This window comes from Jaculus jaculus, chromosome 2 (genome assembly GCF_020740685.1).
Source record: "Jaculus jaculus isolate mJacJac1 chromosome 2, mJacJac1.mat.Y.cur, whole genome shotgun sequence".
NCBI classification, from domain to species: domain Eukaryota; kingdom Metazoa; phylum Chordata; class Mammalia; order Rodentia; family Dipodidae; genus Jaculus; species Jaculus jaculus.
Genome location: NC_059103.1, coordinates 7,370,801 through 7,396,735, shown reverse-complemented (window position 1 = coordinate 7,396,735; position 25,935 = coordinate 7,370,801). Strand labels below are relative to the sequence as shown.

At 48.7% G+C, this 25,935-nt stretch overlaps 1 protein-coding gene across 1 annotated transcript in view; it reads right to left on the bottom strand.

Moving 5' to 3' along the window:
- Nucleotides 1–24,328, bottom strand: part of C2H7orf50 (chromosome 2 C7orf50 homolog) — a 121,780-nt gene extending 97,452 nt beyond the window's left edge. Inside the window, exons 1-2 of the mRNA XM_045142829.1 lie at nucleotides 24,213–24,328; nucleotides 16,013–16,142 (exon numbers count right to left, since the gene is read on the bottom strand). Of these exons, the coding sequence (XP_044998764.1) occupies nucleotides 16,013–16,142; nucleotides 24,213–24,328 (246 nt within the window). The remainder of the gene's footprint in view (nucleotides 1–16,012; nucleotides 16,143–24,212) is intronic.
- Nucleotides 24,329–25,935: the final 1,607 nt, after the last annotated feature.

The window sequence follows — 25,935 nt, the reverse complement described above, 5'->3', positions numbered from 1 at the left end:
AGTTAAATCTCCAGTCTTGTTTCTCCTTCCTTCCTTCCTCCCTTCCTCCCTCCCTTGCTTCCTTCCTTGCTTTTTTGAGGCAGGGTCTCACTGTAGCATGGGCTGACCTGGAACTCAATCTGTAGCTCAGGCTGGTCTTGAACTCAAGGAACTGCTACCAGAACCACCTGAGTACTAAGATTGTGTGAGCCACCACACCTGGCTCACTTGCATGTACTCTCCCTCTCTCTGATCTTTTTGAGGGTCTCACACTAGCATAGGCTTACCTGGAATTCACTTTGTGGCCAAGGCTGGCCTGGAACCATGATCCTCCTGCCTCAAATTCCAAGTGCCATTAAAAAAAAAAAAAGTTCTAGGGCCGAGGAGACAACTCAGTCAGTGAAGTGGAAGCATGAGGACTCGAGTTTGATCCCCAGCCCACATAAAAATGCTGGGCGTGGGGTTATGTGCCTGTGATCTCAGTGCTGGGAAGATCCCGGAGGTTGCTAGCTGGCCAATCTAGCTAAATTGGTGAGCTCCAGGACGCTGAGAACTCTTGCCTCCAAAAAAAGTGGGTGGTACCTAAGAAATGACACCTGATGGTGTCCTCTGACTTCCATATCCATGTGCATAACCGCACACACATAAGCATGCACTTACATACATTTTAAAAACATTCCATACACCCATGTTAAACCTCAAGACAGCACCAACTGTCAAATGGCATGTTTGGATGAAGTGTGACAGTGAGGTACTTGTGACTGTTTTGAGGAAAAGTTTAGGAGCAGGAAGGAAGGGGAAAAAAATGCCACATATTAGATTTCTTACAAAATGAAAATAAACAAGAAAACTCAATTTATATGCATGGAAACATGGCCAATCTCCTTCGCTCATCAGAAACCAATGGTCCTCCTCAGACATGCTGGCGACGTACACCAGAGGGAATCAAGACATTAGTAGCCATATCTGGACCCAAGAGGCAGCCCCGGAATGCAGAGCTGCCTCACCAAGGCCAGTGCTGGACGTCAACAAGAAGAGGCCTAGCACAGCAGGACGCAGCCGGCTTCCAGGCCAGAAGGAATGCGTGGCCGTGAGCGGCATGGAGCATGAACTCCCGGGAGCAGAAAGCCCACAGAGGCGGGAGCCCCAGACTGGCGTGTGCACTGGCAATATACACACACCACATAGCACATGCACACATCCCACACAGCACGTACAGATCCAGCCTGGCTGACGTGGGTCCTCTTCTCCTAGTCAGTTAATTTACACAGACCACTGGGACAGGAGCTCTTGTGGCTAACAAAATGACATGTGCTCCAAAACACCCTGGCCTCACCATCGCACAGTGGTCTTCTGCACACCGGTTAACTGGGATGCCAAGAACAAGTGAAGGGGCACAGGAAAAGCCACACTGGAGAGGTTCTGAAGGGGCAAGTATGAAAGGAAGGCCATGGCCAGTAAACCAGCACACAACCCAGCCGGACATTTCAAGAGAACAACACTCAGGAGCCACTCGTGTCATGATGGCTAGAAAAGATGTCACCACACGAGAACGCACATTGTCTGCAGGTTAGACTTGGACATGCTTGATTTCCCAGTGGGAAGCCCAAGACATGAGAAGTTCAGAACATATCTCACATGTGACTTATTTAACAAAACAAACGGGCTGGGGAGATGGCTCAGTGGATGAACTGCTTGCTACACAAGCATAAGGACCTGAGTTTGGACCCCCTAGCACCCACATAAACACCACATGGGCATGACAGCCTGTCTGTAATGCCAGCACTCAGGAGTGGAGGGAGACAGGATCCTTGGGTAAGGTGGTGATCTCCAATTGGTGAGCTCTGGATTCAACTTAGAGACCCTGCCTCAATAAATTAAGTGGTGAGTTATCAAAGCCCCCACATGCATGAGTACACATGTGAACCTGCACATCTACATACACATAATGCACCATACACATAATGTACCACAAGCGGAAGCCAGGGCATTTCCTGCTCACCGTAGGCACTGGGAGCGGGTGGGGGCGGCCCTCCCTGAAGCAGAAGGTAGCGGCGGTAGGAGCGCGTCAACTGCTCTGGAAGCACTGCTACAGGGCAGGCCAAGGTGACGGACTGGCAGCTGTTACGCCCTCCCCGCTCCCTTGAGAAAGGACTGCCTGTCAGAGGACCAGCTGGACAAGCCTTGGACAGCCGCTTTCTGCTGAGCCCACACCACCACCTCAGTTTCAAATAGCCGGTGCTGGACTTTTTGCCATCACGGGCCTTGATGAATTTTGGATGCCCCTGTAGCCTTTTCCACCCAGGCCAGAGGGGAGCACTGCCTGCGCCCCTCCCACCCACCTTCTCCCGTGGCTCAGCGAAAAGCCTTTGATTGGCTGTATGAGTCGGTTGTCAGACTCTATATGTGAATCTGCCTGCAGATGCCTCCCTTGCTGCCCTGTGGGGTTGTAGCATTAGGCCCTTCTCTCAAGTAGTGTTTCTTTTCTTTTCTTTCTTTCTTTTTTTTTTTTAATTTTTTTTTTTCTTTTTTGCTTTTTCGAGGTAGGGTCTCACTGTAGCTCAGACTGACCTGGAATTCACTATGTAGTCTCAGGGTGGCCTTGAACTCATGGCAATGCTCCTGCCTCTGCCTCCCGAGTGCTTTAATCAAAGGCGTGGGCCACCATGCCTGGCACTCTTATTTTGTTTTTTCTAGATAGGGTCTCACTCTGACCCAGGCTGACTTGGAATTCACTATGCAGTCTTAGGGTGGCCTTGAACTTGTAGCAATCTTCCTACCTCTACCTCCAGAGTGCACCTCCAAGCCCGGACCCTTGTTTACTCTCAGTCATCATTAGTAGAGAGGCTGAGCTGGTAACACAAAGTACACGGGCAGTGGCACCAGAGAGGCTCCAGAGCTCCAGAGAGTGGCTAGGGCACACACCAGCAGAGCTGAGGAGAGGACAAGGACAAGCTGCAGAGGAGGCACCTCAGCCCTGGTGGATGAAAGGTTCCACAACACTGCCCAGCCTTTGGAACCAAAGGACTCAGACACCTGAGGCCCACAGGCTGCGAAGCCTCATCCCTGTAAAACCAAGGTCTTAACACCCAATGCTTGGCCTGGAGTTGTCGACACTGGGCTAGAGGGTGCCATTGCTGCTGCGGCCTCCCACTACTGCCACAAGCTGAGTATCTGGGTGGCTTAAAGCGCATGGCCACGAGCCTCCAGCCAAGAGCCCAGAGCCAGTCTCTGGTTTCTAGAGGTTTTGGAGCAGCAGGCTTCTACAACCGCCAGTGCAGTTGCTGGCCCTCAGGCACCCCACTGGGATTGCGGAAACGAGAGTTTCTCTTTGCCACCCAGTACTCTTATTGGGCAGAGCCACAGTATCCTGCCAGCGGACTGACAGCACAAGCCCTGCTGCTCTGCTTTTCCATACAGGGCCTGCCTGAGACCCAAGCTGGGTCCACAGCTGATCTAACTTCAAACACAGGACATGGAAGCATAGAACATCACCCCCAACCTGGAACACGTGTGGAACGGGATCCCATGGACCATGCAAGGAAAGCACCCCCAGTAGTGGCAGGAACGACATGATAGAAGGAGCAAGTGGGCCGCCAGCTCTGCGCAGTGAAGGATCCTACTGAGGGCCTCATCTTGGTCTAACACTGGCTTCTCCTGTGTACCTGGTCTTAGAGCCCAGCCATCAGTGACACCAGCCTGTGCTTACTGCACACATGTAGCTGAGCCACACAGGCTGCCATGCTGTCCTGAGCAGAGGCAAGGCTCTGCCCAGGGCCTGCAGAATGAGGACACCCAGGCCAAGGCTCAGTACTGACCAATCACCCATCCCAAGTGTTACCAGCGAGCACAGCATGGAAGTCATATGCCACAGAGGCGAACAGCCTACAAGGAGCTTTGGGAGTCCTGCGGCCTGCACTTCCCGTCCACTCAGATGGGCAGTTGCCACCGATGTCTTGATGCCCACCCACATTCAGATGGGTACCTATCATAGGTGTCCTAATACCCAGCTACACTCAGATAACCACTGCAGGAGTCCTGATGCCTGGCCACACTCAGATGGGCACTTGGGCACTGGAAACACAGTCCTTCTTGGGTTGGGCAGAATGCTTCCAACAAGGGATCGTGGAGTTTGCCATTGCCCATTCTAGAAACTCAGCAAGCAATGCCCAATGCTGTTCGTGCGCCTAACAGCAGGAGATGTGTGCTCTGTGCCTGGGAAAACGTCTTCAAAGCAACAACTGTTTTCCCAGCTGTGGATGCTCCACCCTGGGAAATCTTTCTATGTTGTTACAAGAATAATTCCGAAAGGACTACACAAACATGCGGCCTGCACTCTTCAGTCTGGAACTTTAGACCCCCAAATGGGAGCACCCTGAGCACCCTGTGTGAGGAGCCAGTGCCTAACACTGCCTGTGAGTATCAATTGGCCGCAATGACAAGAGCTTCCTAGACAGACCTGGGGCTGGTTCCCCCAGGTGAGGCCCTGACCTGGGAGACCTGAGAGCAGTCAGGAAGCCGGAACAATCCAGCAAAGGGCAGTACCCAGGCAGATACCCCACAGTGGTCTGTAAACATGTCCAGTTCAGGGACTATTACTGCAAAGCAGCTGTAAGATGAAGAAGACACAGCCCAGCGCAGGCACAATGACCTGGGAGGGACACAGGCGCATCACAAATGAGGTCTCAGGGCCTTAGGAGCACACGGCAGGGATGGGGCATGGCTCAGTGGAAGAACACTTGTCTGGCATGTGTAAGGCCTGGCTTTTATCCCCAGCACAACAGGCAAAACACACACACACACACAAACAAATGTAGCTGGGTAAGGTGGTGCACACCTTTAATCCCAGCACTCAGGAGGCAGAGGTAGGAGGATCACAGTGAGTCTAAAGCCAGCCAGAGGCTACATAGGGAATTCCAGGTCAGTGTGGGCTACAGTGAGACCCTACTTTGAAAAACAACCAAAAAAAAAAAAAAAAAAAAAAAAAAAAGAAAAACAAACAACAACAAAAAATCAAACATATACCATAACCTTCAAGTCAGTGACTCCATCATGGCCATCTGTACCTGAGAGAAAAAAACCACTGCCCAATTCTGCCATCAGTATGGGACAGGTTTTCCAACAGAGTCTGAGGCTATTGACCCAGGCCACCTGAGCTGCTGAAGGAACAGAGAGGCCACCTGAGCTGCTGAAGGAACAGAGAGGTGACACATGCAAGCCTCTGTGCACATCTCAGGACAGGGCTGTTAGCCCAGGTGGCCTGATATCACCTTGGCCAGACTCCGAAATGACAGAAGTCTGGAACTATCGAGAGGCTGACTCTTGGTCACCACCCAAGTCATGGGTGACAAAGCTCCCTGTGAAACCTGAAGACTGGCCTGCTTTTAAAATGCTGAGGGAAAAATGACAAGTATGCAAAACTCTACCAAACATTTTTCTTTCCAAACTTTTCCATGTTTTCAGTATTTTTTACAATGAGTGTGCTTTATTTTTAAAAGGGGAAGCTTTGTTTTTAGAAATTAAAACAAAGTTGGGCTGGGGATATAGCTCAGTAGTAATGCTTGCCTGCCTGCATACCCCGGGCTCCTGGGTCCTCAACACTGTATAAACTAGGCACTTGAGAGGTAGAGGCAGGAGGATTAGCAGTTCAAGGTCATTCTCTGTAAGACAGCAATTTGAGGCCAGCCAGGACTAAATGTGACCCTGTCCTTAAAAGAAGAAAGAGGAAAAGGAGGAGGAGGAAGAAGTGGAGCACACACCTTCAATTCCAGCACTAGGGATGCCGAGATAGAAGAAATGCTAGCAATTGGAAGCCAGTGTAGAGCTTCAAGTGAGTTCTATGTCAGACTATCCTAAAATGAAACACTACCTCAAAACTTTACCAAAAAAGGGGGCTGGAGAGATGGCTTAGCAGTTAAGCATTTGCCTGTGAAGCCTAAGGACCCCGGTTCAAGGCTCAATTCCCCAGGACCCACATTAGCCAGATGCACAAGGTGGTGCATGTATCTAGAGTTTATTTTCAGTGGCTGGAGGCCCTGGTGTGTGCATTCTCCCTCCCTCCCTCCCTCCCTCCTTCCCTCCCTCCCCCCCCCTCTCTCTCTCTCTCTCTCTCTCTCTCCCTCTCTCTCTCTCTGTTGCTCTCAAATAAATAAATAAACTTTAAAAAAAATTCACCAAAAAGGGCTGGAGAGATGGCTCAGTGGTTTAAGTGCTTGCCTGCAAAGCGTAAAAGCCTGAGTTTGATTCCCCAGTACCCATGTAAAGCCAGATGCACAGAGTGGTGCATGCATCTGGAGTTCATCTGCAGTGGTAGAAAGCCCAAGCATGCTCTTTCACTCTCTGTCTTTGCTTGAGAAAAAAATAAATTTGTTTTTTGTTTTAATCCACTCCAGGGAGATGGCTTAGTAGTTAGGCTCTTGCCTATGAAACCTAAGGACCCAGATTCGATTCCCCAGTACCCACATAAGCCAGATGTATGAGGTAGCACATGCATCTGGAGTTCATTTGCATTGGCTAGAGGCCCTGGCACATCCATTCTCTCTCTCTCTCCCCCTTTCCCCCTCCCTCTTTCTCTCTCTCAAATAAATACATAAAAGTAAAATATTTTTTAAAAATCTACTCCAGAGTCAGGTGTGGTAGTGCATGCCTTTAATCCCAGCACTTGGGAGGCAGAGGTAGGAGGATCACCATGAGCTTGAGGCCATCCTGAGACTACATAGTGAATTTTAGGTCAGCATGGACTAGAGTGAGACCCTACCTTGAAAAAAAAGGGTTTATTTTGGCTTACAGATTCGAGGGAAACTCCACGATGGCAAGGGAAAATGTGGCATGAGCAGAGGGTGGACATCACCTCTGTCTCAGCAGGTAGCAAACCACAGCATGAGACTGAGTCAACTAACACTGGCAAATTGAGGGTTAATGAACCTCAAGATCCACCCCAGTGACACACCTATCCAGCAAAGCACCACCTCCCCAACTGCCACCCTGGGACTGCTGGGAACTATGCATCCATCCACTGGAGCACGATAGGGAGGGCACACCTGATTCCGACACCACGCCAGGACATGAATCACATTGTTCCTCTACTTGCAGAGCTCCTGGCCATGAAGACCAGATGGACCACAATGGAGCCAGCAGTGAGCCTCCTTCACATAGTTCTGCAGCAGCAAGGGTGGAGTGAAAAGGCCAGCGGCGATGCACCCCAGCCGGGAAGACGGGGCAGCAGTAGATACTTGCCACCCAAGAATCAAAGAGCCAAAATCAGCTTCCAAACCATGGTGAGGACTCGACTAAGCAAAGTGAGAATTGGCCACCCACTCAGCTGCCGGTCCTGGCCCCTCTGCTGAAAGGGAGACTGGGGCAGGTCAGGGAGGGAACTCAACTGCTCTCCATCCCAGGCTGTATAGGAGATGGGCTGGGTGTGGCAGTGTACACCCACGATCCCAGGACGTGGGAGGCTGAGGCAGAAGGATAGAGACTCTGAGGCCAGTGTGGTCTACACAGGAAGTTCAAGGCCAGTCGGGGCCTCCAGATCTTATTTCCACACTATGCTCTCTCTCTCTCTTTTTTTTTTCTCATGAGAAAAAGACACAAAGATTTTGTTTTTCATCTTTCTTCTTACTTCAGGGTGTGGAACAAATACTATCTTCACAAAACTGCCAGATATCCGAAAGCCACTAGGAGCCATTCTCACCATCTGTCCAATTCCATTTATTAGCCACAGGCATTTCCACATTCTTACCTTTTGAGCTTTGCTGCAGTTTGCAGCAAGCTCACAGGGAAGCTAGCATCCCTGCTCCTTGGCTGTGTGTTGAAGGAGAGAAATGCCTCTCCTTTCCCACTAGCACCCACCTCACTAGAAAGCATGCCCGCACTCACATGACACCACATCTTTCTCTTAGACAGACATGGGGCAGCCACACAGCCACAGGACACCCTGGCTGGCCAGCCTTTCTTGCTGCAAATTCTGGGATTGGCTCTTTGATGTTCTGCTGTGTTATGCCATGTGCCTAGGTAAGAACTCACTGTTTACCCCGGGTATCGGATGTCCTCAAATCTCAGAATTTTTTCTTGAAGCGCTGTCTTTTTCCCACTTGTCCTATTGGGTAGGCCACAGCTCTCACCCCACCGCTCAGCTCTATGCCTCCCTGTGCACCGACCAACCAGGTACTCCCCACATCTGCTCTCTGGCTTCCCAGGCTCTCTCCAACCACATCTGCCGTTTTGTTCCTGTACTCATTTCTGATTCCGTGACTAGTATTTTGCTTCCACTATTTCAACCCTACCTCTTCTTTCCTCGTGCCATGGGCTTTCCTTTAGTCCTCAAAGTGTCAAAAACAATTTAAACTCATTTGGATGCCTTATGACGGGGTTCTTGTGACCAGTATCACCTGTCTTACTTGCTGGCTTTCATGACGGCTCCTTTCTATGCATGGACTGTGATTTTTTAAAAAATTTTTTTAATTGTTTGCAAGCAGAGATTGAGAATATATGGGCACGTCAGAGCCTCTTGCTGCTACAGATGAATTCCAGATGCATGGACCGCTTTGTGTGTTTGGCTTTACATGGGTACTGGGGAACTGAACCCGGATTGGCAGCTTTGCAAGCATTCCTTGTTAATCACTAAGCCATCTCCCCAGCCTAGTTTTTTTTTTTTTTTTTGGACTGTGGAAAAAACCTCCAAGTGAGCTTGTTGGGAATCCCCTTGGGTAGCTGTACACTTGTCTGTGGGGACCCATGAATTCCACTGGCCTGCACATCACTTCCCAACTAGGCGCTCCCATATAGTAGGGATGGGATAAATAAGGCCTGGTGCCAATATCTACTATAGCCTTGGGATTCTCACTCTCTGTGGATGACTTTTCACTCACTTATTTCTTCATATTTCTGGAACAGCAGCTAGGATTTTGTAATTTATTTTTTTTCCCGAAGAATAGTTTATTTAAGAACTGCTGATTGAAAGGGGGCAGTGTATGCACTAGGCTGCAATTAAAGTCCTGCCTACCTCATATAATTCAAACACAATAAATGTGAGTAGCCAGGCAGGCTGGTATATGCCTGTGTGCCCAGAACTCATGAGACTGAGGCAGGAGGATCATAAATTCTAGGCCAGCCTAGAATAAAGAGTGAAACCCTGACTCAACAAAACAAGAAACAAGGGGCTGAAGAGATGGCTTAGCAGTTAAGATGCTTGCCTGCAAAGCAAAAGGACCCAGGTTCAATTCTCCAAGTCCCACATAGGTCAGATACACAAGGTGGCACATATGTCTGGCGTTTGTTTGCAGTGGCTAGAGGCCCTGAAGCGGCCATTCTCTCTCTCCTCCTGGGTCTCCAATAAATAAACTAACGAATTAAAAAAATTAAAAACAAAACAAGAGATGAGCTGGGCATGGTGGTGCATACCTTTGATACCAGCACTCGGAAGGCAGATGTAGGAGGACTGCCATGAATTTGAGGCCACCCTGAGACTACATAGTAAATTCCAGGTCAGCCTGGGTTAGAGTAAGACCCTACCTCAAAAACAAAACAGAAAGATCAAGAGAAGTGTCTGAAGAGGTGGCTCAGTGGTAAGAGTACTTGCTGGGTAAGAGCACAGGACCTGAAGCCAGGAATGGCTGTACACACCTGAGACCTCAGCATTGAAGGGCAGGGACAGAATTGCTGGGGCTCACTGGTCAGTCCGACTGAAAAGTGACATGAGCTCCAGGTTCAGTGAAAGTCTATCTCAAGGAAGTAAGACAGAAGAGCAGCAGAGGTGGGTACCTCAAGTCCTCTCCGGACCTCCACACCCACGTACACAGGGACACACATTTAACCAGAGAGAAAAGTTAAGTCCAGTGTGGTGGCACATGTCTGTACTTCCCACTGGGTTTACATGATGGCAACCTTCATAAAAGCCAGCAGGTAAGATAGGTGACAGGGAGGGGAGTAGAATCAGAAATTCAAGGTCATCCTTGGTTACACATCAAATTCAAGAGCAGCCTGAGACACACAAGACTGACTCAAAATAAAACAAAACAAAAAGAAAAAGAAAACGACATGAGAGAAGGGGAGAGGATAAGGAGGACAGGAAAAGGAGGAAGGAAGGGAGGGAGGGAGGGAGGGAGGGAACTGAGATGGAAATGGCATTCCCTGTCACACAGGAAAACAGAAATACACATGTCAGCAGCGCCTAGCTGCCATGCAGGCTCAGGCCATCATGCAGAAGTACACCTCAGGGTGGTAGGAATGGTCCTCTTGGTTGCTCCTGCACATTTTTCTGTACTTGCTAATATTTTTTACATTGATCTGTACAACTCAGGAAAAACAACAAACATTATCTTAAAATTACATTTGCTGTGTTATTTTCTGCTGGCCATGAGGAAGCGCGGCTCACAGACATCTCCCTGGCTGACGGCAGCAGCAAGTGAAGCAGGAGATGCTGAAGGGAGTGCAGCTGGCCATGGGGGTGGGGACACAGATCCTGTTTCCTTTGGCCCAAAGTGAGATCTGTCACATTTCCATGGTACTGAGCTGAGGATCACTGGCCAACCTCATTTCCTCCACAGTTCCTCCATTAAGTCAACAGGCTGAGGATGGGCACTGCAGGGACAAAAAGGTGGGTGAGCTGCGGCAAGATCTGTCCAGGAACATCATGTGGAGAGCCAGCCTGCTCAGAAACCGTGTGCCTCAGCCTACCTCCACCTGCGCCCTCTAAGCTGAGCCTAGTGCGATGGAGATGGCCACCCAGAAAAGCTCTGAGAGAAAGAGGCAAGGAAATCACCTAAGCAAATGAGTCAGGACACATCAAAAGTGAATACAGGGCTGGAGGGATGACTTAGCAGTTAAGGTGTTTGCCTGCAAAGCCAAAGGACCCAAGCTCGATTCCACAGGACCCATGTTAACAAGATGCATAAGGGGGCGTACGTGTCTACAGTTCATTTGCAGTAGCTGGAGGTCCTGGCACACCCGTTTGCTCTCTCGCTCCCCCTCTTTCTCTGCCAAATAAATAAATATAAAATATTTTTGCACGTTTCACCTCTGCCTCTTAATTCCCAGAACAGTTGCCTGAACTCTTAAAAATGCAAGTACCAAAACAAAACAAAAAAACCAAGTACCAAAGGGGTGTAGTGACATAATCCCAGCACTTAGGAGGGACGAGGCAGGAGAATCGTGGCTCTAAGCCCTGCCTCAAAAAATAACACAACAACAACAACAAAACATGTGAGCCTCATGATGAGGACGGCTGGCAGGGCCAGCAGCACACACTGACTTTGCCTAGTCAGAGGTGTGGAGCAGAAATGACACTGGGGAATACAGGGCTGGTTTCAAAACCAAATAGGGAAAGACCACACAAGCTAGCAACTCCACCAGAGCACTAGCCCAGAGAAGTGAGAACCCACAAGCACATTCATAGCAGCTTAAAAGGAAAAAACATCAACAATAACAAAACAACAAAAATGGCTCAGCAGCTAAAGGCGCTTGCTTATAAAACGTGACTGCCTGTGTTCAATACCTCAGTACCCACGTAAAGCCAGATGCTCAAAGTGGTGCTTGCATCTGGAGTTTGTTTACAGTAGATTGGCACGCCCAATCTCTAAAAAGCAACCCTAGAGCCTCCCAAGACCCCCTTGCTCAGTGGATGGGTGGAGGGCTTCAGGGGCTGTGCTGTATCTCTGTGAGGGGCTGCAGGAGTCAGCATCTGTGCTAAGACTGCCTGGGGCCCATCCGCACAAACAGAACTCCTGAAAGTCAAGCAAGCCCTGTGGGTTACACAAGCTCGCCCTGGCTTTGACATTGGGCACAAAGAACATAGTGCAGTGTGTGTTCAGGAATCCTCACCAGCACCCTGAACATCATCTCGCCTGCTCTGCTTTGGGGTCCCAGCACAGGAAGTGGTCCTCTTCAGACCTGTTACTTCTGCTCATGGGCCCTGGGTCGGGGCAGCTCCAAGGGTGTGAACAGCCAGAAGAGCTGCATAGCCACTGACACCCTCTGGCCAGCACTGCCCTTAGTGGGCCTCAGACCACTGGCAGCCAGCACAAGCCTTTGTCCTGAGGCACCACCAGCAAGGTGACTCTTAAGACAGGCTTCTCCGGGTTCCAGGCAGGGTTTCTTTGTCCTGCCTTGTACTTAGGTAACCCAGGAGCTGCCACAGGGAGGTTGGTCAACAGTCTCCCCAGGAGACACAGGAGGGAAGCCCTGGATGGCAGCCCACCTCCTGGGGTCCAGGGAGGACTGTCTGATCTCAGGAGGAAACAGAAGCTCAATACAATTTCTTGGTGTTCAGCCCCATCAATGTAGACCCCCACTATTTCCCTGTCAGCCCTCTGAGCAGCAGTGCCTATGGCAACCTTCATCGGGGTGGTGACATAGTCATTCCTTCCCACAATACCAGCAGCTTTGTCAACCTTCTAGGGAGGCAGCCAGACCGTTCCAGCCACCAACCCCCAAGGCCTGGTTGTCCTTCCATCAAGCAGCAGTCACTGGGCTCACCACACTTAGGGGTCTAGGAACTCAAGTAGAACCCATGCCAGCAAGGCTGCTCTGTAGTGAGGACACCTCAGGGCTGCCCTCTGACCTCCACATATGCATGTGGCACACATGCACCTAGCCCCCCACAAAAAATAAATAAGCCGGGTGTGGTGGCGCATGTCTTTAATCCCAGCACTCGGTAGGCAGAGGTAGGAGGATCACTGTGAGTTTAAGGCCACCTTGAGACTCCATAGTGAATTCCAGGTCAGCCTGGGCTACAGTGAGACCCTACCTTGAAAAACAAACAAACAAAATAAATAAATAAATAAGATGCAAGTGTCAACTGGGAGGATGATGCAGTGTATGGAACCTTGGAGATTCTGTTGCTGGCAGAACTGAGAAAGAAGGAAACAGCACAGACCAGGGCCATCCTAGATCAGCAGTCAGTGATGGGACCCAGTTCCAAGATGACCAGACCAGCAAGGCATTTGGGAATCCCACCCCCCACCCCCGGGTCCAGGGCCATCACAGACTGCCACTGCTCCAGGGCCTCTGTGATAGGGTGGAGAGCAAGCGGGGCCAGGGGAAAGGCGCCCACGCACTCCAGACCTCGCCATGAGGACTAGGAGGGCCGCAGCCCGGGCAGCCAGAAGCTCTGTAGGCTGGGCCACATTTCCACTCAAGCTCCATGGAAACCACTCCCCAAGGGGCGATGAAGTTCCCACCACTTGGGGACACTGGGCTGTCCTGGCGCAGGCACAGAATGCTATGTTGTGGGAAGTGGCTGCTAAGGCCCAGGAAGCTCCCCAGATGGACATTTCTGGGAGGACAACAGAGCCCAAGTGGGGACAGAGTCTTCTCCATTCCCTACTGTGGAGTCCAAGGTTCATTCATAGCCACTGAGAAACAGGGAGGGGACCAGCACAGTACTTTTCCATGGGATCCTCAGTGACGGGACCTGCCACTTTCCAGGCCTTGTGACCCACCCTTCCTGAACACTTAGGTTCAGCTTTCTGTATGCTTTCTCTAAAAAACATGTCTGACGCATCCTTCTAACAATTTCCCATGAGAACCAGAGGAGTGCAAGAATAAACATTTTTATCAGCAGAGACTAGCATATATTATTAAGCACAGAAAGACCCCATTTTGTTAGAAGACTGTCTTCCAGAAATACAAGAAGGGGGTCTATGGATATAAGCCCCCAACCCTCAAACCATAGCATTAAGTCACAAAGGCAACCTGCAGAACACAGGCTCTCTCTCCAGCAGAAGTGTGGCTGCCGACCCCTGCTGGCCGGTTCCCTACTAGCCAGCCCCCATCCTGCTGCAGCACAGGCCCAAGCTTGCACACCTCCTCCAAGGCCATGGGACAGCCCACCACTGTGGCTCTCAACACTTGTGGCCAGAAAACCAACCAAAGCTATGACTCTACCGGTAGCTCCAAATTATAAAACAGGCCAACACTCCACAAGAGTGAGACCAACATCCGTCTGCCTTCCTCATCTTCCAAAAACGAGAAACAAGAATAAAACCAATACTAACCCTGCTTCATTGGAACTCAGGTGCAAGGCCACCTAAAGACCTTTCAGGGCTAGAGAGCTGGGAATGTGGCCTAGGGGTAGGCAGAGCAATTGCTGGCAAGAATCTAGGTTCCATCACCAGCACTGAAAAACAATATATTTTTTTAAAAAAATCCTTTTCAAGATCATTACATCAAAATAAAAGAGAGAATGATTGAGAGTGGGAAGGGATATAATGGGGAATGGAGTTTTAAAAGGTAAAGTGGGCAGGGGAGGGCATTACCATGGGATATTGTTTTCAATCATGGAAGTTGCTAATAAAACAATAATAAATAAATAAATTGTAAAAAAATCCTTTTCAGGTGAGGTGGTACATACCTGTAACCCCAGTACTCAGGAGGCTGAGGCAATAGCATTGTGAACTGAGGCCTATCTTAGCTAGATAAGACCTAGTCTCAAAACAACAAAACACACTCACAAACAGCACAGCCATCCCATCACACGATGCACATTTTATTATTTTATGTTGACTCATTTGTCAAAATTTAAAATATACCATGCTGTTGGGAGGACTGCCCACTAACTGTAAAGCAGCTCACCGTAGAAGAAAACCATTTCTACCCTGGAAACTTTCTAGGTAACAAAAGAAAACTTTTTTTTTTTTTGAGCTTGGGTTTCTCTCTAGTCCATGCTGTCCTGGAATTAATAATGCAGTTTCAAGTAGCTGGGATTAAAGGCATGCACCACCATGCCTGGCTACAAAAATCGTTTGTTTGTTTGTTTGTTATGCTTTTTTGAGGTAGGGTCTCACTCTAGCCCAGGCTGACCTGGAATTCACTATGTAGTCTCAGGCTGGACTCAAACTTTCTGTGATCCCCCTCCCTCTGCCTCCCAAGTGCTGGGATTAAAGGCGTGCACTGCCACACCCAGCACAAAAATATTTTAAATTTTAAAATGTAGGTGTACATATGAATTCCTATGATAGGTAAGCTTTGTAGGAGAAAGAATTAAAACTAGACAGTATTAGTAAAAGCACAGTTCATGTGCTCTCTCAGTGAGTATTAAAACTAGATACTGGTGCTGTTGCATGTGGGTTAGAGAGAAGTGCTGGGGCCGGCCGGGGAGACGGCTCAGCAGGTAAGAAGGCTTGCTGTACAAGCGTGAGGACCCAAGGTCCATCTTCAGTACCCATGCAAAAGGCTGGGCATGGCCACACGTGCCTGTACCTGTAGCACTGAGTGGGGCAGAGACAGGATTGCTGGGGTATGCTGGTCAACCAGTCTGACCAAAATATGATGGGAGCTCCAGGTTCAGTAAGAAACTTTGTCTCAAAGTGGAAGAAAAATAGAGCCCAGGAAGCCCCCATCTAGCCTCCACCCATGTGTATGCGGGCTGCACACATGCACACATGCACACATGCACACATACACACATACACACATGCATACACCACACACATTAAAAAAATAAATAAAAAGGAATGCTAATTACTTCCAAATGCATAACATGCCATTCTAGACAACATTTTCTTTTTCCCAAGGTAGGGTCTCATTCTACCTAAGGCTGTCCTAAAGCTCACTTTGTAACCCAGCTTGGCCTTGAATTCTTACCTCAGACTCCTGATTAAAGGTACATGCCACCACATGTGGCTTGGATTAAGAACATTTTTAGACATGAAGGACTGTGTTTGTTTTCTGGATCCAAAGCAGGCCCTCACACACGTTAGACGAGTGCTGTGCCACTGAGCCATACCCCTGCTCCAGACGTGAGCTTGTAGACACAGGTTCCGGGCCTTGTCCCAAGCACACATCAAGGTGAAGAGCAGGGCCCTGACAGCCCAGCCCAGGCTCCCCATTCCAGGGCCCTCTACCTGGCCATGCCACCCCTCACAGTCCCCTGCAAGCTGGGCACACAAAGCAGCCAGCAGCTGTGGTGCCTAGAGAGAGGCAATCAATAGCCACCACCAAATTCCTCCAGCTGAAAGTGCCTGGGAAGCACGGAGTGTGTCCACATACGCTTCTGCCAGGTTGGGTCTGCTCCACGCAGACACTGCAACCTTACCTTGGAACTGGCTGCCTCCTCACTCGGCCTGGCTTCAGGTACCCTCGGCATCTCTCCTGTCAACAGCTGCTTCCGCTTTTTGCTCTTTTTCTCCGTCACTTCAGGACCTTTTCTCTTCTGTTTTGCCATCCTGCAAGACAGCACACTGCTCAAGCACAGGAAGGATTGTACATAGAATTTGTAGACAAAGCAGGAAGACACTCTCCCAATTACAACAGAAATATAGTGATAACAAAATATGTGAAAAGAAGGTGTGTGTGTGTGTGTCTGTAATCCCAGCCTGGGAAAATGGAGATAGGACCCCTGGGACCTGCTGGCTGGTCAGTTCAGCCTAATTGGTGAGCACTAGGCCAATGAGACCCTGTCTCAAAAAAAGGTGGACAGCATTCCTGAGGATGACAGTTGAAGGTGGCCTACACACACACACACACACACACACACACACACACACACACACAGACACACACATACACCTGGGGAGATGACTTAGCAATTTTAAGGTACTTGCCCATGAAGCCTAAGGACCCAGATTTGATTCCCCAAGACCCATGTAAGCCAGATGCACAAGGTGGCACATCCATCTGGAGTTCATTTGCAGTGTCTAGAGGCCCTGGGGTACCCATTCTCTCTGTCTGCCTCCATCTCTCTAGCTCTCTCTTAAAAAAAAAAAATACTGTTTTAAAAGGCCCTGTCTCAAAACTACAAAATAAATAAATGAACCCTATTTTATCCATGGAACTGGGCAATGAAGGAACCCAGAGACACAGCTGGGGGAGGGGGGGAGAGTAATCACAAGGCTCAGGATGTAGCTCAGTGGAAGAGCACAAGGTCGTAGGTCACATGAAGAACATCACAATGGGAAAGTCCAGAAGCAATGTGCATCCTTAGACAGATCTGCAGTCAAATGCCAGTCTCTGCGAGGAGGAGCCAAGAGCAGGAGGTGAACCTGGGTCCCAGGTGCACTGGCACCAAGGACTCCCTGCTCTACTTGGGGATCTCACTAACTGGCACAAGGAGAGACAACTGCTATTCTAGAATAAGAAAATTCCATACTTCATATTCTTTAATTAAGCCTTATCTTCTTTAAAAAAAAAAAAAAAGGCATTTGAAGCCAGTAATTAGCGGTGTAACTAGAAACCTTAAAAGGAGTAGAAACTATTGACACAGGGGCCTGGAAAACACAAAGGATGACGCCAGTCAACTACCTTGTTCAAGAAATAAGAAAGTTCAGCAAATATTTACTTACCAGTTAAGATAAAAGTTAAATCTATATTCATTCTGTAAGTTACCATCAAAAAATTTAATCACTGAGTCTATTTGCAAAAAAGAAAAGGATTTTTCCATACCGTAGAGTGGTTTCTTTTGATAGTTCTAAGAGATGGTGACTCATAACTCTGAGGCTAGGAATGTTTATTCCAGAAAATAAGTACTTTCATTTGTGGTCAAGTGACTTTCAGTAAGGATGCCAAGATGATTCAAGGAGCAAACTCTTCAACAGACACAGTGGGACAGCTGGACAGCCACACACCTCAAAATGAGTACACACTCTCACACCATACACAGAAAACTAACTCACACTGTAATCAAACATAAATGTAAGAACCCACACCTCAAATTCTTGTGTGTGTATACGCGTGTGCATGGGTGCATGTATATGCATGTAGGTGTGGAGGCTAGGTGTCAACATGAGACGTCTTCCCTAACTGCTCTCTGCCACATGTTTTTGAGATAGGGTTTCTCACTGATTCAGTTCACTGGATAGCCAGCTTGCCCCAAAGATCCTCCTGGCTCTTCCTCCCCAGCACTGGAAATCCAAGCACACACACTCCCATGGCCATATTTTTTTTTTTAATTTTTATTTGAGAGCGACAGACACAGAAAGACAGAGGGAGAGAGAGAGAGAATGGGCGCGCCAGGGCTTCCAGCCTCTGCAAACGAACTCCAGACACGTGCGCCCCCTTGTGCATCTGGCTAACGTGGGACCTGGGGAACCGAGCCTCGAACCGGGGTCCTTAGGCTTCACAGGCAAGCGCTTAACCGCTAAGCCATCTCTCCAGCCCCCATGGCCAGATTTTACAGGTGAGCTGGGGACCCCAGCTCAGGCCCCGCACTTGTGCTGCAAGCACTTTACCCACTGCTGAGTCATCGTCACAGAAGTGAACCCTCATGACCTTAGAGTAACTAGCCTCTCAGAAAACACCAAAAACCGGGCTGGAGAGATGGCTTAGCCGCTAAGGTGCTTGCTGGCAAAGCCAAAGGACCTACGCGCTATTCCCCAGGACCCACATAAGCCAGATGCACAAACTGGCACATGCATCTGGAGTTCATTTGCAGTGGCTGGGAGCCCTGGCGCACCCATTCTTATTCTCTCCTTGCAAATAAATAAATATTTTTTTTTTAAAAAAAGGGGGAACTGGAGAGATGGCTTAGTGGTTAAGGTATTTGCCTACACAGCCTAAGGACTCAGGTTCAATTCTCCAGTATCCAAGTAAACCAGATGCACAAGGTGGCACATGCATCTGGAGTTTGTTTGCACTGGCTAGAGGCCCTGGTGTGGCCATTCTCTCTAGCCTGGACTAGAGTGAGACTGTACCTCAAAAAGAAAAAAAAAAAAGAAAGAAAGAAAGAAAAAGAAAAGAAGAAAAACAAAAGGAAAATACCAAAAACTAAGAAGTAAAAACTAAAACAAACTGGACTACATCAAAATTTAAAACAGTCCTAAGCCAGGTATGGTGGTGCACACCTTTTTTTTTTTAATAGTTTTTTTTTAAAATTTTTTATTTGAGAGCGACAGACACAGAGAGAAAGACAGATAGAGGGAGAGAGAGAGAATGGGCGCGCCAGGACTTCCAGCCTCTGCAAACGAACTCCAGATGCGTGCACCCCCCTGTGCATCTGGCTAACGTGAGACCTGGGGAACCGAGCCTTGAACCGGGGTCCTTAGGCTTCACAGGCAAGCACTTAACCACTAAGCCATCTCTCCAGCCCTGGTGGTGCACACCTTTAATCTCAGCACATGGGAGGCAGAGGTAGGAAGATCACCATGGGTTTGAGGCCACCTTGAGACTACATAGTGCATTCTAGGGCTGGAGAAGATGGCTGACTGGTTAAGGCAATTGTCTGCAAAGCCAAAGAACCCAGGTTCAATTCCCCAGTACCCACATAAGTCAGATGCAGGGGGCACATGCAACTGGAGTGTGTTTGCAGTGACCGGAGGGCCTGGCGCACATGCACGTGCTGTCTCTCTCCCCTTCTCTCTCCCCCTCCCTCCCTCCCTCCCTCCCAAATAAATACATAGTCCATTCCAGGTCAGCCTCTAACCCAATCTCGTAAAACAAAATAAGCAAACAAAAACTTTGTCCTGTGAACAATGCTGGCCAGAAAGTGAAGATACTACAGGGGTCTTGTCAGCTCCCTGAAAAGACCTGAAAGGAGCTCCTTCAGCTCAGTAGCAAGTGCATTTCCCAAGTGCAGAAGCAGTGAAGCACAGAAGTGATTCTCCACATCGTTGTTATTTAAGACATGCAAATCAGGAACTGGGAAGAGGGCTCAGGACATAAAGTGCTTGCCATAAAAATGTGAGGGCCTGAGTTCAAGTCTCCAAAACCCAGGAGAACCTGGATGCTGTAGCTGGTGCCTGTAATCTCAGCATCCTAGGCAGGCAAGAAGGGACAGGGAGACAGAATCTTCTGGAAGCTTGCGGGCTAGCTAGCTAAGAGAACAGAATGTGAACAAGAAACCCTACATCAGACAATGTGGAAGGCAAGAACCAACAACTAAAATTTGTTCTCTGACCTCCACACATTAGCTGTGGCACAATCACACAAGTGTGCACACACATTAAAACAGTGTTTAAGTCTCAGCAGTTCAAGGGGCCTGCAGAGCCTGCTAGCCCAGGTTCAATTCCTCAACACCCACGTAAAGGATGTGGAGTGGTGCATGTACTGTGATCCCAACAGCCTACAACAAGGGAAGGTGGAACCAGGAGAATTGGAGCCTGACATTCACTAGTTTGACACTGGTTTGCAGTAACAAGAGACTACCTTACAGGAGGAGCACGGAGGCCTGGAAGTTGTCCTTTGGCCTCCACAGGCACTCTATGGCACAGTTTTGGTGTAAATGGCATGCCCATTTTGGAAAAGTTTCACAGGTCCTCAAAAAGTCAAAAATATGCCATTACCACCTGGCACAGGGGTTTCACTCCTAGGTACATATCCCACACAGGTTCATGGCAGGATTATTCATAAGATCTTGATGGCAGAAACAAGCTATATGCCCACAAATGGTTAAGTGGATAAACTTAATGTGTCCACATGGTAGCATATTATCCAACCAAAAAAAAAAAGAAAAAAAAAAAGAAAAGAAATACTAAGATGGGTATAGTGGCACACACCCATAACCCCAGAACTTGGGAGGCACAGGCTGGAGGACTTCCTACAGTTTGAGGCTGACTTGGGACTCATGGCAAGTAGCAGGCCAGCCTGTACTATGTAGCAAGACAATGACTCTAAAGACCAAAAACAGGAGCCAGGGCCTGGAGAGATGGCTTAGTGGTTAAGGCACTTGCCAAAAAGCCAAAGGACCTCAGTTTGATTACCCAGGACCCACGTAAACAAGATGCACAAGGTGGCACATGCGTCTGGAGTTTGCAGTGGCTGGAGGCCCTGGTGCGTCAATTCTTTCTCTCCTTCCCTCCCTCCCTCCCTCTCTCTCTCTCTTCCTCTGCCTCATTCTCTGTCTTTCAAATAAACAAATAAAATATTTTTTAAAAGAATTTTTTTAAAAAGCCAGCCACCCTGAGACTACATAGTGAATTCCAGGTCAGCCTGAGCCAGAATGAGACCCTACCTTGAAAAACCAAAAAAAAAAAAAAAAAAAAAAAAAAAAAAGCCAGGAGCCAGGCATGGAGCTGGACACCCTTAATCCCAGCATTTTTAATCCCAGTACTTGGGGGACCACTGTTAGTTTGAGGCCAGCCTAGGACTACATAGTGAATTCCAGGTCAGCCTGGGCTAGACAGGGACACTACCTCAAATAAATAAACAAACAAACAAAGAACAAACACAAAACAACAAATACTGGCCTACTTACATGATGGATCGACCTTGAAAACATCATGCTAAATGAAAGAAATCAGATATAAGTGCCACATATTGCATAGTTCCTCCTTTATGAAGAGTCCATTACAGTTATAGTGGACAGAAAGGCTAGTGGTTATTCAGGAAAAGGGGAGGGAGTGGGACTGACTGCTGATGGCCACATGATGCTTTCTTAGAGGAAGAAAATGTTCCAAAGTTAGAGTGTGGTGATGGTTGCAAAGCCTCATAAATACACCGAAACACAAATTATAATCTCTCAGGTTGCCATAAATTAAAAAATATAATGGTTGGGCTGGAGAGATAGCTTACTGGTTAAGGCATTTGCCTGCTAAGCCAAAAGGACCCCGGTTTGACTCCCCAGGACCCATGTAAGCCAGATGCTCAAGGGGTACACAAGTCTGGAGTTCATTTGCAGTGGCTGGAGGCCCTGGCATGCCCATTCTCTCTTTGTCTGTTTCTCAAATAAATAAAACATACTTTAAAAATATATAGAATGATCAAGTCCTGTTTAAAAAAAAAAGCCAACCCAGCATGATGACTCACGCCTGTAATCCAGAACTTGGGAAGCTGAGGCAGGACGAATGCCACTCGTGGCTAGCCTGAGCTCCAGAATGAGTTCCAGGTCAGCCTGGGTATATAGCAAGATCCTGATAAAAATCTAAATAAAAGCCAGGTGTGGTGGTACAAGCCTTTAATTCTAGCACTCAAAGCACATGAGTTCAAGGCCACCCTGAGACTATTTAGTGAAAGTAAATTCCAGGTCAGCCTGGGCTAGAGTTAAAACCTTACCTTAAAAAAAAAAAAATCTAAATAAGGGCTGGAGAGATGGGTTAGTGGTTAAGGCACTTGCCTGCAAAGCCTAAGGATCCATGTTTGATCCCCAGAACCCATGTAAGGCAATGCACAATGGTGATGCAAGCACAAGGTCACACATGCGCACTAGGTGGTGCAAGTCAGAGTTCTACTGCAGTAACTGAGGCCCTAGAGTGCCAATTCTCTATTTCTCTCTCTCTCTCTAAAATAAATAAATAAATAAAAATTAAAAAATATAAATACACCAGTGAAGATACTCAACAGTGGTCACTGCAAGCCTTATAATTGGCCAACCAGGCCAAATGAACCAATGGGTACAATAGTGGCACATCGGTCATGGTGGAAACAAATTGCCCTCTAATTGGACTGAAGGCCCGCTCCAAGGGAGGGAATACATCCCTAATACTGAAAACTTAAAACAGGGGTAGTCATGAGACATAGGGTTGTAACATCTGCTGATGTCTGGATAAGTGTATATACTATGCTTATCAAACTGCCCAGTAAGCACTTCTCTTAATATTCATACTCTTATATTAATGCTACTCTCACTTTGGATAGAGAATCTTCTCTTTTCAGATGGCAGTGACCTTGGGACAACTCAGAAGGTATCATGGTGCTGGAAAGAAGTAACTAGAGTACCGAGTAACATCTCAATCACACCTTCCAAGGCTCAGGTTCTAATGCGGAACAGGTGGCGGAAAGAATGTAAGAGCCAAAGGAAGGGTTGAACTCCTTACAATGTGCTCCCTCCAGACAAAAAATTGGCCTCGATATCCATGACCTCATAGTGCCTGACATTACATACACAAGACCACCATAAGAGGAGGGAAGGATCATGGCATCCAAATAGAGGAGAGACTTATTGAGATGGGAGAGGATGTGATGGAGAATGGAATTTCAAAGGGGAAAAGTGGGGGAGAAGGGAGGGTATTACCATGGGATATTTTTTATAATCATGGAAAATGTTTAATAAAATTGGGAAAAAAAGAAAAAAAAAAAAAATATATATATATATATATATATATATAAATAATGTTGGGCACACACCTTCAATCCCAGCACTTAGGAGACCAAGGTAGGAGCACCACAGTGAGTTCAAGACCAGCCTGAGACTATAGAGTGAGTTCCACATCGGCCTTGGCTAGAATGAGACACACTTCCTCTGTATGTCTCTCTTCTATCTCTCTCTGCTTACAAATAAGTAAAAATATATTTAAAAAAAATCAAAATTCCAGGTCAGCATGGGCTAGAGCAAAACCCTACAAAAACAAAAACAAAAAGGGGGGAGCTGCAGCATTCATATTCACTATTCTCTTCCTGACGAGACTCAGTGCAAGCAGTCATCTCCCACTGCTGCCACCAAGCCTCTCCCAGCATGACAGACCATGTCCCCCAGAACTGTAAGCCAAAATAAACCCTTACCCCCCCCCAAAAAAAAATCAAAAGCCAGGCGTGCTACCACACGCCTTTAATCCCAGCACTTGGGAGGCAGAGGTAGGAGGACCGCCAAGAGTTGGAGGCCACCCTGAGACTAAGAGTGAATTCCCAGTCAGCCTGGGCTAGAGTGAGACTCTGCCTCAAAAAACAAAAACAATCAAAAGTTAAAAAACGGCTGGGAATAGTTCATAGAGGTGGTGCACTTGCTCAGAATCCCCCAGTGAGGGGCTGGGGGCGTGGCTCAGTGGTAGAGCTCCTGCCTAGAATCCCCCAGTGAAGGGCTGGGGGCGTGGCCGTTCCATCCCCAGTACAGCCGAAAAACACCAAGCACAATTATATAGAACAGCTTCCTACAAACTTCTCAGCTGGCAGAAGGGCCCCCTTTCCATCCATCCATAGTGGTCCAGCCCTCCTGCGAGATCGCAGCCGGCTCTCCGGATCAGAGGCCCTCTACTTGATCACCTATGCCGAACCAAGCCCTGGGCACGCTGACATCCAGGACTTCTGGCTGGGGGACGGGGCCTGCCGGGTAGCCCCGTCCACCTCCCCGCCCAGCCTCACGGGAGCTGGACTGGGCTGCGTGGCCGGCGCCCCCTCCCAACGGCACTGACGGGGCTGGCGGTGGGACCCTCGCTCGCAGAGGGGGCGGCCCGAGCCGCGGCTACCGCGGACCCCCGCTCGGCGCGCACGGCCCGCCGCGGGTCGTCAGCCCAGCTCCTCAGCGGAGCGCCCACGCGGAGGACCGTCCTCCCGGACCCGAGCGGCCACGCCAGGGCCGTCAGACCTCCTCAGCTATCCCGATCCCCCCCCCAACCCCAACGCACATCCCCGGCCACCAGGCCGCCACGAACCTGCTGCGCCCACCGCGTACGCACAGCCGCACGGACGACCCAGCTCGCCGGCTTCCGGCAGGCTCCGCGCCGCGGGTACGCGCCCGGCCCGCCCTCCGGAGAGCGACGCTTCCCATTGGGCGAGGCCTGTTTCCATCTTCCAGCAGACCAATGGGAAGCGAGATCCGTACGGGGGCGGAGTCTACGTCGGGCGCGAGATACGAACGTCATCTTTCGGAGCCGTAGGTTGGTGAAGGAGCCTCGGGTTGCCAAGGCAACCTTCAGTGGTGTGGACACGTGCAGGCCGGAGGGCTCTGGTCACACCCGCTCTTGGTTTACCGAAGTCAGGCTGAAGCCTAAAAAAATCAGGGTGCAGGCCGAGCGTGGTGGCGCACGCCTTTAATCCCAGCACTCGGGAGGCCGAGGTGGGAGGATCACCGTGAGTTCGAGGCCACCCTGAGACTACATAGTGAATTCCAGGTTAGCCTGGGCTAGAGTGAGATTCTACCTCAAAACACAAAAAATAAAAAAATCAGGATGCAGCCAGGCGTGTTGGCGCATACCTGTTATCTTAGTTGAGGCAAGAGAATTAGGAGTTCATAGCCATGTCCGACTACAAAGAGAGTTCGAGGCTTTCCTAATCCTTATGAGATGATCTAAATAAATAAATACAGATGCTACAAATTTTAAAAAATAGGAGTCTTGGGGCTTAGCAGTTAAGCGCTTGCCTGTGAAGCCTAAGAACCCTGGTTGGAGGCTCGATTACGTAATGCACAAGGGGGCGCATGCATCTGGAGTTCGTTTGCAGTGGCTGGAGGTCCTGGTGCACCCACTCTCCTCTCCCCTCTCTCCTGCTCCCTCTTTCTTTGTCTGTCGCTCTCAAATAAATAAATAAAAATAATTCAAAAATAGGAGTCTTTTAGTAATACAAAATGTACCATTTTAAAGTGTCAACAGATGGTCTGGAAAATTGGCTTGGTGGTTAAGGCTCCCTAAACTCACGTGAAGCCAGATGCACAAAGTGACACATGCATCTGGAGTTCATTTGCCATGGTTAGAAGCTTTAGCATGCCCATTCTCGCCTCCCTCCCTTTCTCCCCGACCCTCCCCTGCCAAATAACATTTTTTTAATGTCCACACAGGGGGTTGGAGAGCTAGCTAAGGGGTTAAAGGCGCGTTGAATTCCCCAGGACCCATGTAAAGCCAGAAGCACAAGGTGGCACATGCATCTGGAGTTCGTTTGCAGTGGCTGGAGGCCCCTGGTGTGTTCATACTCTCTCTCTCTCTCAAATAATTAAAAAGATAAAAAAGAAAAAAATCTAGGATGGAATCACTTGTTTTCCATGCCTGAGGTTCTGGGCTGGATCCTGAACACCACAAATTTTTAAATATCTGGGCTCTTTTCTGATTTGAAACACCAAGGGAGGGCCAGACCCACAGGGACCGAGGGAGGGAAGGAAAGACTGATTCTGTTCTATGATAATGTAATGGTGATTTAGCAATGAAATATTATAAACAGAAACAAGCAAAACAGTAAAATAAAACGAACAGAAGAAAAAGCAACCTCTGAAGCCCAACCCCACATTCAGGGCCATTTTCCCCAAGGGGTCAGCTGGTTGTGAAGATGAAACTGGGAAGGTGTGAATCTACCAAGTTCTGACAGGTTTAGGTTTGGAAGACTATAGAGTCCAGTGCTCCGTCTTTGAGCTGATGCCTAAAAGGGACAATATTGGAGAAAGCATGG